The 15475-nt window shown below is 34.2% G+C and overlaps 1 protein-coding gene across 1 annotated transcript in view; it reads right to left on the bottom strand.

The window, feature by feature from the left end:
- Nucleotides 1-3873: 3873 nt before the first annotated feature.
- Nucleotides 3874-15475, bottom strand: part of LOC142146903 (mucin-16-like) — a 32662-nt gene continuing 21060 nt past the window's right edge. Inside the window, exons 32-39 of the mRNA XM_075204678.1 lie at nucleotides 13677-13831; nucleotides 12100-12170; nucleotides 11524-11696; nucleotides 10278-10465; nucleotides 9751-9818; nucleotides 8322-8470; nucleotides 6574-6671; nucleotides 3874-5304 (exon numbers count right to left, since the gene is read on the bottom strand). Of these exons, the coding sequence (XP_075060779.1) occupies nucleotides 5206-5304; nucleotides 6574-6671; nucleotides 8322-8470; nucleotides 9751-9818; nucleotides 10278-10465; nucleotides 11524-11696; nucleotides 12100-12170; nucleotides 13677-13831 (1001 nt within the window). The 3' untranslated portion in view covers nucleotides 3874-5205. The remainder of the gene's footprint in view (nucleotides 5305-6573; nucleotides 6672-8321; nucleotides 8471-9750; nucleotides 9819-10277; nucleotides 10466-11523; nucleotides 11697-12099; nucleotides 12171-13676; nucleotides 13832-15475) is intronic.

Genomic DNA, 15475 nt, shown 5'->3' on the forward strand with positions numbered 1-15475 from the left:
ATTGTTGCTGGCGGAACTGTGGTCAACGGGGTACCCTGTCTCGTTTTGTGGAGTTGCCCTAAAATGTAACCCTTTTCATGAGAAATATTAGAACTTATTAATAAAATCACACACTTGTCAGTTCCTTTTCATCTCTCCTTCTGCCTCGTCTACAACGAGCAGTCCACAGACTGGTATGGAAACTTCCTGGCCACATTCTAACTGCAGCCAGATGTTTAATTGACAAAAACTGGAAAAACCATGAACCTCACACAGTTCCTGCCCTAATTGCCAATATCTGGCAAATATATCTAATGGAAACATCACTAGCTTACTTCATGACAATCAATATGGCATACTTGGACGGAGTACTTTGATGACTAAGGTCCTCTCCGAACCTTTGTTTTTTATCACAAAGGAGATCAGAGTTCTTTACACATTTTTTCATATATCCCCTTCTCACCTCGCCCCTCTGCCTTTCCCTACATCTTTTTCACCCTACTTTCTCTCCACCCCCTCTTTCCTCCCCTTGTTCCCTTTCTCTCTTATAATCTATACATCTGTCTGTACTATTTTGATTCATATATCTGTAATCTCAAACTGAGATACTCTCATACTTTCATTCTTTTGATAAAAAATTGTATTGTGGATTTGCACTTGTTCTGATATGCATATGTAAATATTCCAATCTCAATCCCCTCCCCCTCTTTTCTATCTTGTACCCCTCCCTCACACCCTTCATTTCAGTAAAAGTTCAATAAATTTTATTTAAATTAAAAATAAAAAGTTGCTGCCTGTCTATTTGTTTCACATTCGCAAAAGCTGAATTGACCATTCTTTTCGTCATAATTCCTCTCTAGAAATTTTAATTTGAGTTCATTACCCTGAGTCTCAAAGGTGTCAGAGTTAGTACAATTTCTTTTCAGTCTCTTAAACTGTCCTGTTGGGATATCACTTATCTATCTTTGATGATGAATGCTCGTTGCCAATACAAAGTTATTGCTATCTAATTCCTTGGTATAATTTCTTGTTTTAATTACAACATCTTCAATATATATTGTAAGATCCAGGAAGTTAACTTGAATCAGCAAGTTTCAGCCGTGATTTCAATGTTGAGTGCATTCTTATTGATTTTATTGATGTGTACTAGAAATTGCTGGAGTTCTTCCCTATCTCCATCCTAGATGAAGAAAATATTATCTATATAGCATCTCCAGCATCTTAAATTGTGCTTAAAGGGGCTGGTTGGGTTGGTCCATATGTTGCCATCTTTCCATTTTGCCACACAGATTTGCATAACTCATGGCGAAACAAGTCCCAATCATATTTCCTGTGATTTGGTTATAGAAAGTTTCTCCATACCAAAAATAGTTGTGCTGGAGAATGAAATCCACTTGTTCATTTTGCAAGTTTGTATCTGTACACAAGTAAAGATAAGAGTGTGCACAGCCATCTGCATGGTGGGTACAGGTGTACAATGATTTTATATTGCATGTACCAAGGATGTATGTATCTTTCCATTCTGGATCCTCTAAAATTTGTAAAATGGCTTTAGTATACTTTAGATGACGTTTATGCTTGCATACCAATCCCTGTAGGAAAATATCAATATATTCCAACAGATTAAACGTAAGTGAATTTATCCCTGAGACAATTAAACATCCTGGTGGGTTCCAAATATCCTTGTGGATCTTGGGTAAATGATAAAACACCAGTATCCTGAGATTTTATATTTTTATTAAGGCAGATAACAACTTTCTATTTAATGCACTGGCACTTTTTTTAAGGGATTAGAGAATGTTAATAGAACATCATCGTGAAAAGCGATCATTTGAAATGGCGAGGTCAAAACCCATCTCTTTTTTAAAGCTTACCTTATCCCTGATGATACTATTCATACAAATATACCCTCACAGCTGACCCAATCTCCACTCTAAGTCACACTTACTCCTCTTGTTTTTTAGCTATGTTATCTTCCACTTAGAATGTAAGCTCTCTAACGAGTAGGGTCTTCCATTCCCTTTTCATGTTTGCCTTTATTTTGTCTGCCTCGTATGTCCTTGTTTTATGTATGTCCTGGTTTTATGTCTTCCTATTCCCTACTGTACGGTGCAGCAGAGCACTGTGGCGCCTTACAACTCTACGATAATAATAATAATACTAATTTCATAGACAATTGTTGTCTAAAGCTTTGCTTAGTCGTATTGGTCCCTTTTTGTATAGAAGTCCCCCTCTCCCCCCAGGAGGGGGATTCCTCTTGCTAATGATGGATTGCATGAGGTGAGTCAGTATGCATTGATTCCTGGACTACTTACTAATAATGAGGAGGTTGATGATTAAGGTCTTGACAGTGAAGATTGCATGACCTATATATGTATCTATCCATTCTGCTGGTAGCTGATGCTAGACTGCTTTTTACATGATTATCCTGCTTTTGATAAACTGCTTCAATGAACTTGTTGCAAATGATGTAACAGGTAGGAGGTGCTGAGATGGTCAGCGACCCTACCTTTAGTTGTTGTGGGTCACAAAAGCTACAAATACCTTAAAAAATGTTGTCTGGATTGGGATAAAAATACACACACAACAGCTGTAATTTTTTTTGTCTTTTCGCAGACATGACAATGTACTTATCATGAGCATGAGGAGGTACCACTGGTGGCTGCCCTACTTGTACACAATCAACAACATCGTCATTTTCTTGTTCAACACATTCATCATTGTCAGATCCACAATTAATCTCTCATCCTGTTGCACATTAGTAACTTCCAAAATTTCTAAATTATAATCATTACTACTCAGTCTCACATTTCCAAATGGTTGAGAAATTTTGGAGTAGGCTGCTCTAAAATTACAGTGTCATATTGTGGAATGTCCGACTAACACGTAGCACTCATGGACACATTTAGATTCTTCTCAGATTCTTCTCAGGATGCTGTGAAAGTCCAATTTGTCCTTCAGTCTCAGTGTTCATTTCATTCACTGATGTGACTGTTTTCAAGATGACAGACCCATACTCAAGTGATGCATGGAAAGTTACAGAAGATGCATTACCGTGTTGGTCACACGCTTTTGCAATGGGCATTCTAGTACGTGTAACAGAAGAAGCAGGATCACTTCTAGCAAGAAGTGACCAGGGTCTGTGCCTTTCCTTGCCACTGCGGGTGGTGTAAGGAATGTTAGCTATTTTCCTATTTTAAGACGAATCACATACATTACTAAGGTTTCCACTTTCTTCCCACATGACCTTTTTACTATTAGAAGTTCAAAAAGTACTACTATTCCCAGTTCTAGTACTTGGATACTCCTGATCTATAGACTGATCCACGACTGACAACAAGAGTAAAAATACTTGAAGTTGGAACTACATGTAACGACCACCACACAAAGTGAACCACACAAAGCCACTACACCTTGTTACTTGCAATTCAGACACTGCTCCACATTATCATTCAAATTAATTCAATTGGTTTGTTAAAAAAAAATTGTTTTTTTGGGGGTTGTGCACACAACACCCTGCTTTTTGCCTGCTTGCTAGTACAGATATGATACTGCCCCTCATACAGTAGCCTTCACATGCAAACACCTAAATGCAAGACATTTTTTATCTTTTTTTGATCCACTCAAACTAATTTGCTAATATAATTATATATTAGTATTACTGATTGTCTTCTCTTCATTCTCTCACACCCATCTTACCACAATTTCAGCAACCTGTGATATGTAAATAAACTGTAAAGGTTTCTGCAGTAAAATCACAGTACAGATTGATTGAATTTGTCATCTTCTCCAACCCATTTTATCAGCACACATTACTAACTATATTATATTGTAATGTAAACAGTATTGTTTAATTATAGTTATTAAATCACAACATTGTAATTGTTTGCAATTCTTTTATTCATAATTTTTTAGTAATAATAATAATAAATAATAATATATGTATAAACTGCTGTAAACAATATCAACATATACACAGCGAGTTCTGGTGTAGGGAATTCAGATGTCACCACATCAGGATTCATTAGAAAAATAAAAGAAAAGGACATTGAATATGAGTAGATTAAGAATATAGAATATTGTGATATTTTGTGATATGTTTACCCTTAATGTTGTTAAATTGTATTATGTTAAATAATCAACACTGCTTAACACATGTATGAAATCTAATGTAGTATATGATTTTTACCATAAGATTTAAAAGTCTGAAAGTATTAAACGACATAAATATTATTTTAAGGAATAATTTAATTCAGTTACTACAATTTTTATTTTGTACATTGGCACATTCATTTCTTCATTCCACGAAGGATGGATTACAGCTTAAATAATATACATGTAAACATATAACTTGATACACAAAAAATACATGTATGATAAACAGTCAAACCCCAATTTACATTTTTTTCAATGAACTAGGAAAAATGGAAATGGAAAATGGGAAATGGACAAATAAGATGCATTGCGGAAGAGGAACTGTGATAAAATGAGTACAATCACAGAATATGTAAAATCAGGGTTTGACTGTAATTTGTATTTTCTAACAATTAAAAATGTTTCCTCAGTGTTTCAACTTAATATACTATAACACTGAATCTGTATAGGAATTGAGATGAATAAAATATAAATTATATTAAAAGTCAGTTATAACTAGAAGGATAATGGGATGTAATATTCACTAAAGTGGTAGATACCAACATAAAATGAGTATATATAAATATCTCTCAACTTATTAGTAAATGTAATGATCAGTGTTTCAATAAAGCATTAGGTAAAATTTAGCTTGTAGAAAACTATGTCTGCTAATATAGTACGCCACTCATTCCTTATTCATATTTTAAACATTATGTATCAATATATGAGGTATTTAGCCCACTTTATATTTACCCTTATTGGCTAATAACATACATAACATATTTAAGAATATATTGTGGGGAAATTAATTAGTGCAATTATTTCTAGAAACCATTGACTATGTTTCTAAGTCAGGCCGGCCAGCCGACCTGTTTGGTGGTTGTGACAGTAGCATTTCTGAGGTCCTGAGTATAATGTAGCAAAATCATCCTGGTATTATCTTCATCTGACCACATAATCTCTTACTATCTGCCTAAAGTATCTTTGCATATTAGAAGTAAAATAATAGCTTTGTTGAGACTAATGTATATAATGTCATTAGCCAATTTTGGAAGTATCTTTCAGTAAGTGGTATCTAAGTATGTGTGAGTCTCAGTATAACTTTCTCATGTCCATATGTGGGAAATAGGTTCCATAGATGCTCTGTTGAACGTCATATGACCCTTTTCTTCTTCTTAAGCAAAATAAAAGCTGTGGAAGAAATGAAAATTCATTCAGTGAACAATTTATAATTGAATTGGACGTATGAAAATATTCACAAGAATTTAGACATAAACTTTAACATTGTCAGTGATCTGAAGACAACTAATGTTGGGTGTGAGATTACCTTACAATGTCGGACTATATAGCCCAGAACCATTTATTTCATGTAAATGTAACTTTCACATTTATAAGTTTTGCTGTTACCTTTGCTGTGCTTGCATAACTTTATAATGATTTGTATTGGTGGTTGGTCTAGTCCTAAAATTGTTGTTTGGGTGGAGTAGTAAACAACAAGACAGTGGAATGTAACAATACTAGAAATCAAAGGTTCATGTAGTGTAAGAACTTGACAACCTTTCAATCATTTCTAAGGTGGAGTGCAAATACATAATTGAAAAAACTTTAAAAAAAAATAAAAAAATAGTAAAGGTATATGCTGAATTCCACTCTCATGTTATATATATTGTAATTGAATGGGAACTTTTTCTTACAAATGTTAATGTTTTCCTGGGTTTCAAGTTTCTTTTAAATATTTTAACACTTTTATGTATGCCTGAATACACTTACTTATGTAGCACAGTGTACTTAGCACCTTACAAATATACAAGAAACAAACAATACATAATAAGAGTAACAAATGCAATAATGCAAAAAATATTAGGGTTAAGAGATCTGCCACAAAATAGTTACAATCTAAGTAAATCATGGGAGATCTGTAACAAGCATAGCAAAAGTTAAGAATTTTGAATTATGAGTTCACAAGTGCAATGTGTTACATATTGGACATTGTTTAAAATGACACAGTAATAGGCAGAGAATACAGCAGTGCTACAGTTTTATGAGGTGTGATTACAACTTTTATTTGGAGTTATATTGGGATAGATGTTGATACAGGAGTATAAAGATAGAGTTTAACCCTCATCCACATTTTTTCAGAATTACTAAGACATATATCTAAAATATGTAACATCCCATGATTAAATCTTTAACTGTCATGTGTAGTTATCAGGAACAGCAGTTGCTGTAAAAACAACTAATGTATTTCCAAATAAATGATTAAATTATTAATTACACTATTGTAAACTAAGTTAAAATAATCTACAAATAGTCAGAGACTTAATAAAACATAATAAAATGCATAGTTTCTGGAATAGTCTATATAATGTCACACTAGCTAGAACAAAATCAAGATCACACTTTTTTGATTCATTTGTTTCATTTTAATTATCAAAAAAAAAAAATCACATTTTCACTTACCAAAAAGATTACCAGGAAGAGTAATACAAGGGCAAGGAGAGCAGCCAGACAAATCAGAATTATGGCCCAAAATGGTAGGTCTTTATTTCTGGGTAATTCTGTAATAGAGATGGAATAACAATTCAAAATGTTTCACATCACTCACAATATAAATAGACAAACAAATTAAAATATTAAATATGAACAAAGTACATTAGCATTGGATATTAACATGTTTATGTTTTTTCCAACTAATATGCAGATGGAGAGCTCCAAAATTATGCGCAACCTTAAAAAGAAACTATATGTGTTTTTTTTTTCAAGTTCCCCAGTTCATAAAAAGATTGTCACATCTTGACCCACTTGGGCATGCATCACATGTGGGTGTAAGAACAGTAATCATAACATAACCACCTGGTCTGTCTAAAAAATCCCCCCAAAATTATATTCCACACTCCCTATTAAACCAAAATTTTTGTCAAAACTATGGTTTAGTTCAAGAGCTGAGACTCTTAGGAAGTCTTCAGTTACTTCCTAGCTCATCACAAGCAGGAATCACAAACACATTTACTTACAGTTATTGTAAACCAAACAATTCCATGCATTAAATGAAGCATTAAAAAAAGTCTATCTGGGACAGTATATTATCAAATTGAGTTTAATATGACGTAAAGTCACAATGCTTATTGAATGTAAATGATGACAACAACTGTACATTCAAAATATACAAATGCAAAACAGCTTCTTAAAACAGGAATATAAACAGAAATGGTCACATTCACATACTCTCTTTGTAATTCTGCCACCTGTCTAGACAATTTCATCAGCGAAAGACTGAGCAGAAGACTGAGCCCCAAGAACTGACAATTTTGTAACAGAATTTTAGCACTTTTTAAACATTTTCCTTCCAAATAGCAGCCCCCTTTCCTTTTCCTGGGCAGGAGTTGTGCTGGTATGATAATCTGTTTTTGACTGTTGTACTCTTAGCAATACATTCTATACATATTTAACTCTATTCTAAATCATAGCAGACATAGGATAAGTTCATTAAACCATGAAAGATTTATCCACACATATGTATAGGAAACATGAATATGTTACATGGATACTTTGGGACAATATCTTATCTCTATATTTTCCTTCTGGGGATGGTAGAAACATTGTACTTACCATACATTTTTATGGTAAGCTCCACTGGTTACAAATTTGTACAAAGATCTACCCAAACATGGATTATAAAAAGTATTATTTTTATGTATTTTCCCTTTAAAGTATATGTCTGCCATTGGGGGGACCACAAAGGAAATCCCAACCTTTTACCAATTGTGGGATTGTGCAATAAGTCATAGTTGACTAATCTACATCATCAATACAAACTAAGTGACAAAAAACGGGTCTCCGATGCATACACCCCTTGTTTACTGACAAACCATAATTTCCCAGATTATTTAAACAACTCTTACTTATTCCCTATTTACTACAACTGTACTTGGCAGGCAATCACTACTGTATTTGTTTTATTTTGACTTTGTTGCAATAAAGTTGCAACTCTCAATAAAATATAACCCTCAGCAGTGTAGAGAAACTTCTCAATTCAAATGTTGACTTTCAACTCAGAGGCAGCAGAAAAACTAAAATAAAAATGATCTGCAAAATCATCTTATCACCAATTGAGGGTTATAATTATATTTTTAATTGAATGGATATCTTCCAACCACTATAATGATGTAAACATCCTAATAAACCCTTAGATATAAAATGGTCTTTACCTGTGACCGTAAAGTCCTTTAAAGTATATGTTGAACCCAGTAGTTTTCCTGTGGTTGTCCCAAAGAAAAATTCATTCCCTACACTCTGCTTATTTACAATGGGGTCATCTTCAAAGTAGCAGTTACATGCCGCTATAATAGATCCATTCCTGAAAGTTGAAAACATAAAAGGATTGTGAGTGGGGGTTCCTAATACACTAACAATACTAACAATTCATAATTTTTCAATGTTTTTTTTGCTGTTACAAACTATAATCAAGAACTTGTCAAAGAAATCTAAGTATGCTTTGTAGCTGTAGTGCTGTTTTGACCAATCGAACATTACTATTAAGTGATAAGGCTGAGTGACCAGCTACTTTCAATGTATAACTAGTACCACACATGTCATTCAACTCATGAATACATATATCTGCCATAAAAAGAGACCAACACTGTAGTATATTAGGTTGGCACCATTTATCATGTGTACTGATGCACAGTATAGTAAGAAATACAGAAGTAACCATATATAGCCACACAACTAAATATGCAGTGCTGCATTGTGTTAATTAATTGTATATATTTCTCATTGGACTCAAGATATCCTAGAGGGTGCTCGGTGTTGTGGATCCTTAGGTTCCCCTTACCTGGCCATGGAGTATGTGCGTACAGACTGGGGGGTGTGACCACATGTACCAATAAGAAGCTGCAAGCTCTATTATAGGTCCATGCACTACCCTGCCCCATTTCTAAATCCTGCTCTGTGCATACTGCGTATGAAATCTGCCTCCTGCCTTGGAGGCCTGCAGCAGTGGCAGATTATACATTTATGCAAACAGATATACATTCATGCTCAATTAGTCCCTTGTGAGTGATGACTAAGTGTCCTAGGAGGTGCTTTACAAAACAATGAACAAAAGAATATTGTCAAAATGTGCTAATGTCTATGTAAGACATACATAAATCATAGCCCCTTTTGATAATATTGTGTCAACATTCATCACTTCATTTGGGTGTTGTTAGTTAGCGCTTACAATTATTTAGTTCACAAATTATACATTAATGCAAAGAGAAGTAGGAGCTACTTCACTAGGCAGGAATATAAAATATGTCATCGCTATGGCCCACAGTGTAGCCCCCTTACTCTTAGTACCCTGATAACACTTATTTCTAAAAAAACAAAGGTACTTCCATCTTGTGTTTTAACAGCTTTCTTTTATTTATGGCTAATTTTTCTCCCCTTATGGTATTGTTTTATTGTTGCCCATGTATGTCATTCAGCTTTATCTCAGCACAGCAAGTAATATCTTAAAGCCTACGAAGTAAAAATAACTTTTTCTTTTAAATATTCTATTTTCTTTCTGATATTGTAAACTGTAAACAGACTCAATTAAGGGGAATGCTCCTTTCACTTATCCCCCCACTCTCTTAACCGTGCTTTATTACATACCTCATTGCTGCAAGCTTGCAAAATTTAAATTTTTTGCCAAGTGTGCTGTTCTGATATAAGGCATTCATCTATAAATAATAGAAAATATACACAAGTTATAATGACTATAGATATGACCACTCTTCTACATGTGTCCTTACAGAGGTTACATTTATTTTTTACATAAATATGGAAAAGGCAAAAATAATATATGACAGTTGTCAACATTCTCATGAGAGATTTTGTGGCGCAATCAGAGGTTTTGCTATGGAAGATGGAGATATATTTCACATGGTGGAGATTCATGGGTCTATATGAGTTTATAAAGGAGCAGCACAGAGCAATTTTAATACAGTTGCATTCTTTTAATTATCCGACAGATCAAAGCTATATATTGAGTTGTATATTAAACAATGATGCATATGGAATTTCTATGCTAGCATATAATAAAATTGAATATTCAACAGTTTGCATGGATTCTTCATGAGGTAGCATTTACCCTTGGAATTAAAAAAAGAAGAAAAAGAATTACTGCAGAGTCCTGTTACCTTTTGCACTATGTCTTCCTCCAGTAGTCGCCTCTTCTCTGGATCAGCAGGCACGGAATTGTTAGTGATGGTGAAATTGACGGCAAAGCCAAGGTCAGCAGAAGAGGCAGCAGGGATGGCTACTGTGATGACACTGACTGTTGTGCTAATGACGTTACTAACAGTTGTCGTCTCATCTGATCTGTAAACTATAACATAAGAAACTCTTAGCAGTTGCTGAGCACCTGAAAATATGTAAATGCTGGGTCCAAAGGAAACTATATGTGTCCTCATAATAAGTGATTTAACAACATTTATATTCCTAGTCATGAGACAAAAAATCTGTTAGATAAAGTAATGTACATCACTAACAAATCAGCAAACCCTCAACTGATTGTTACCTTGCTTCATCATGGTTATTACTAATTTCTGAGAACTCATTGCATCTATAGCCAAGCACACTTGTGTCACCCTGTTCTATAGAAGGGATGAGCAAGAATACACAAGTAATTCTTCTAGAAATGGAATTCTAGTTGAAAGAGCTGCAATAAGACTTTATTGTTCACTGCAAACCTGGGCAATCAATTTCCCCCCAATAAATATCCCCGTTGAGCTCCATAGAGAGGTGGCGATGGCCAAAAATTGTGATTTGCACCTTTTTGAACTTTTTTACTGTTATCACTGAAATCTTCTCTACTATTGTCCCCATTATTAGCATTAGGCTGGGTGAACACTACAGAAATTTTTTCCCGATATGTTATCTATAACGATTTTACCAACGACTGATAAATAAAAAGACCCGATCAGCACGCCGATATATGTTTACACACTATACACGTTTTACAAGATATACCTTCAGATCTGTACTCTTCATCTTAACAATCAGTTGAAAAGATCATGACTCTGTACACTCTATGGAGATCCTGATCGTTACTGCATACACACTACAGGATTGGAACAATATTGTTCCATCGTTGAATGAGATTTTTAATTTGGTTTAAAAATCAAATGAAACAATATGATGCGCTTTGGAATGATAATTGCTCATCATTGCAGCGTACACACTAATGCAATATCGGACCAAACAGTCACTTATTGGCTGATTGGCCTCATAATCTGCTGAAAACCCTGTAGCATGTACCCAGCCTTAATCAGAGATTTGATAACTTGTGGAACTATAAACAAACAGAAGAAAAAAAATCTTCCACCTTTACTTCACTGTAAATGTCATACTGTTATAATATTATTGGGTTAAAAAAACACTTACTGTCAACATGGATGCTTGAGTTTAACAAGGTAAAGTTGCCCAGACTGGTACCATCTTTACTTATGTTAAGGAACAATTGTTTGACATCATCTTCTCCAAATACCCTGGCCAGAAGGTCTACATTAAAAATGCAGACAGATTCTGCAGTGGTGTCAACACTGTAGGGAGTTTTTCTATGAGAAAAGAAATAGACAAAAATTAACAATTGCCTATGTAACCTCCTAAAAGTGTTGCATGTGTTTATGTTTTTGTGATAATGTAACATTCATTATATGACAAATAATATATACTGTTTAACAATATTTTCTTAAATGGTGGCTGGTGGCGACACTAAGGTCTTGTTAACAGCACTACACTTTCATGATTTCTTTTAGCACACAAAAAAATTCATTGCTTTTCAAAGGTAATAACGTCAATGGGTGTGTTCACATAAGCATGATTAAATGTACTTATGTTGTTTTCTATTTTTAGATCTGCAGATTGCTGATGTCTTCATCTGATTAAGCTTTAATAGGCTTATTAGAAAGTTATGTGCCTGTTACTTAATCCCCAGATGTGTAACTAAAGAATACGTACCTAAATCCAGTAACTGTACAGTTGATAAACTTGTCCTTTATTATTGAGATGTTCTTGAAACCATTATTCATCTGAGTAACAATAAATAAAACAAAAGAAAATGCATTATTTTAATTAAAGCAGAAAATAAAGTTTTGGCAGCTGATCTGCTACAAGGTGTATCATGGTTCTTGGAGACATTATTCTGTTTTGGCAGGGAAGACTGACTGGATTAACAATGGTCTTGGTACAGGTAGTGGATAAAAAGTGCAGTAAATGATGGGCATCAAGTGTAGTGAAAGCAAGAGCTTTCACCTGTATTGCTCATGTATTTATTGAGCACAGTATGGGTCATGTATAAATATGCTGGATTTTTTTGTTACACTATATCTGGTTGAGTAACTAATTTGTGCTCCTGCTAGTAATATATACAGCTTAAAAGGTATTGTAGTACAAGTGTATGTAGGTACTATCAAAGTGTAGAGACCCAGATATTGTTCAGCAAGTCTTAATAGACTGCATAACAGTGAGTTTATTCATTAGTATATTATTTCTAACAGAACTATTACTGCATACCAATCAACCAGTTATTGGAATAATACATGAGCATGTTAGACATTCTGCGCCTGTAACTTTCTCACTAGTAGGGGAGAGCCTACACTAAGGAACTTTACAGAACTATATCTCAAGGACTGTGCTATTCACCACTCCAACTCTATTAAGACTTTATGCTGAACAATATCTGGGTCTCTACACCTTGATAGTACCTCCATTGTACCAGATACCTTTCTACCAACATATATGTTTACTCTATATTGTTATGTTCTTCCTCTGGATTGACTAGGTGCCTGCACCCTGCTTTGAATATCAACACCATTTTTTTTACCATTATTGCCTCTCAATGACTCCTTTATGCACCACTTCAACACTATTAAGACTTTATGCTGAACAATGTCTCTATACCTTGGTAATACCTCCACACACGTGTACTACAATACCTCTCCACCAGCATATATATTTACTCTATTTTGCTGTTTTTTGCTCTGGTTTGATTAGGTGACTGTATCCTGTTCTGAACATTAACACCATTTGTTTACCATCATTGCCTCTCATTGTGTCTGTCCACTTAACATAGATCAAAAGTACTCTCCCACAGGTACTCATCACTCGCTGACACCCTGCCCCCTTGGGAACCCAATTTCTAGTGTGTATTTTGATAGCTATTAAACACCTTCAATAGATCAAATAGATTCAGTATACGTAAATCATTTATTTATGAGCACAAACCCTTAATTCTATTGCAGCGAAGGAGAATATACGTTTTTAGTTCCTTAATTTTTGAATAACATTTCAGTATAATATACTAAAAGATACATTAATTGCACACAACATCTATTATCACTCTTACGTTACCAAGTTGTGGATGGCGCAATCACCACATTTGTCCCATCAAGTACTACTGTTTATGTCAATGATTGAAACAATTTAATTATATCTAGGCTTAAAAATGTGACTGATCATTTTGTATCGTTGCTTTTGAGGTAAATCATAATAATAATCATATTCTTAATGTATTGCTCAGCAAAGCCTCCACTTACCAGTTGGTCAAGAAGACCTTTGACATTTTTGTACTGATTAGAGCTCTTGTTTGCTAGGTTACTGTTGTATGGAAGGTTGGTTATGGTGAAATTAATGAGGAAACTCTTTGGCCCAAAAGTTGAGAGTGTGATCAGGTTTGCAGGTGACTTAGTAGCTAAGGAAAGAAACAAAAAGCATTCAAGTAATTTCTACCAAGTTAGGAAACCAGCTTAAATTGATGGATAGAATTTGTATTAGCAAATATAATCTAAAATACTATTTGAGACATAAGAATGTGTTGCTAAATGCAAACAAAGGGTAATTTCAAAGTATATATCCCACATAATGTAACACAAATGTACAAATTACAGCAAACCTCTTAAGCACACATAGTTAATGTTTTGTTTTATACTCTCATATATTTAGTAAACCCTGAGGAGAGCTGCTTTCTTTGCAAGAACACCTCATACCCACAGGAAATGCCCAGACCTGCTAAACCTCTTACAATAGAGTTCTGCCCTGAATTGTTATATAATACACTGGCGGATGTATCCATGTACTGTAATCCATGCATCATTATATTAAAAAAAAAAACATATAACAACGACAACTAAACTAAATACAAATCTTTATGACCAGGAACATAAACACTCATCACCGGACAGAGCCAGTCAGTTTTTTTTACATTATTTTTAATTATTTCAATAATCAATACACATGTAACCAGTGGAAAGACTATTGCTAATATCTGTTATAAATAGTTATGAGGAAACTGGGCATCCCATGCAATGCTGTTTCATGATTTTATATGTCTGTGATAGGTGTAATTGTTCTTATAGGAATCAATGTATTCTATATTAGCTGGGGTCTTTGCAGAAGGGAGAAGTAAGAGGCAAAAATAGTATCTATTTCCCTGCTTGGCTATGTCCCTGTATTTGAGTCCACTATTCAGTATAGATTATTTCAATTTCTGATGGCTGATCACTCAGGGCTTGACGTTGAGTTAGTAGCAAAGAAAAAAAAGCAACAAATTTGCACCTTGGCAAAACCATATTGCATTGGATGGGGAGGTAAATTTAAAATGTGGGGACATATTTATAGTTGGGGTAGGACATGTCCTAGATCAACTTTACATTTTAGTGTAAAAATAAAGTTATTAAATTTTTGTGTGTCACATGAAAAAACAGCCAGTATTTTCTTGCATGCAAAAAAAAATAACAAATTGCAACTCTTGCATTGTAACATGGTTTGTCCAGGAGCAAACTCCTTTTTTTAACTGTACACTTAACTCAGCATTATGCCCTCAGTTTATAATGACCCAGGTTCAGTGGCTGTGATCTCTTTCCACAGCAGAATCCTACAAAACAGTGATGCACTGTCCTCCCCCGATTAACACAGCAGAACTGTGACACAACTTGTAATTTGCTACTTTATATCTCGTTAAAAAGTAATCTTTTGAGCAAGACGCATTAATTATTTTTTTATGTTCCATGGAAATGCAATTTTGCTGTATTATACTGTAGACCCTACAGATCAGACCATGTTAACTTTAACTAATGAATCAGTTTTGGACAGTTTTAAATAAGTGTTTTTAGTATATTGTCTATCTCATCTGTCAAGGGGATACAGTAAATGAATATTAGTGAATAGGTTGACTTGATCTTCAATGTAGTTATACTGTAAGTACAGGGAAAGTTCAGGAATAACATTTGGAAATGAGGATATTATTTAAAGACAAGACAAGACAAACAGAATGAGACAGAATTATATAGTAATGGTAGATTTTTCATGCATTATTTATGTTTCATCTTCAGCTATC

The sequence above is a fragment of the Mixophyes fleayi genome, chromosome 1 (genome assembly GCF_038048845.1).
Source record: "Mixophyes fleayi isolate aMixFle1 chromosome 1, aMixFle1.hap1, whole genome shotgun sequence".
NCBI classification, from domain to species: domain Eukaryota; kingdom Metazoa; phylum Chordata; class Amphibia; order Anura; family Limnodynastidae; genus Mixophyes; species Mixophyes fleayi.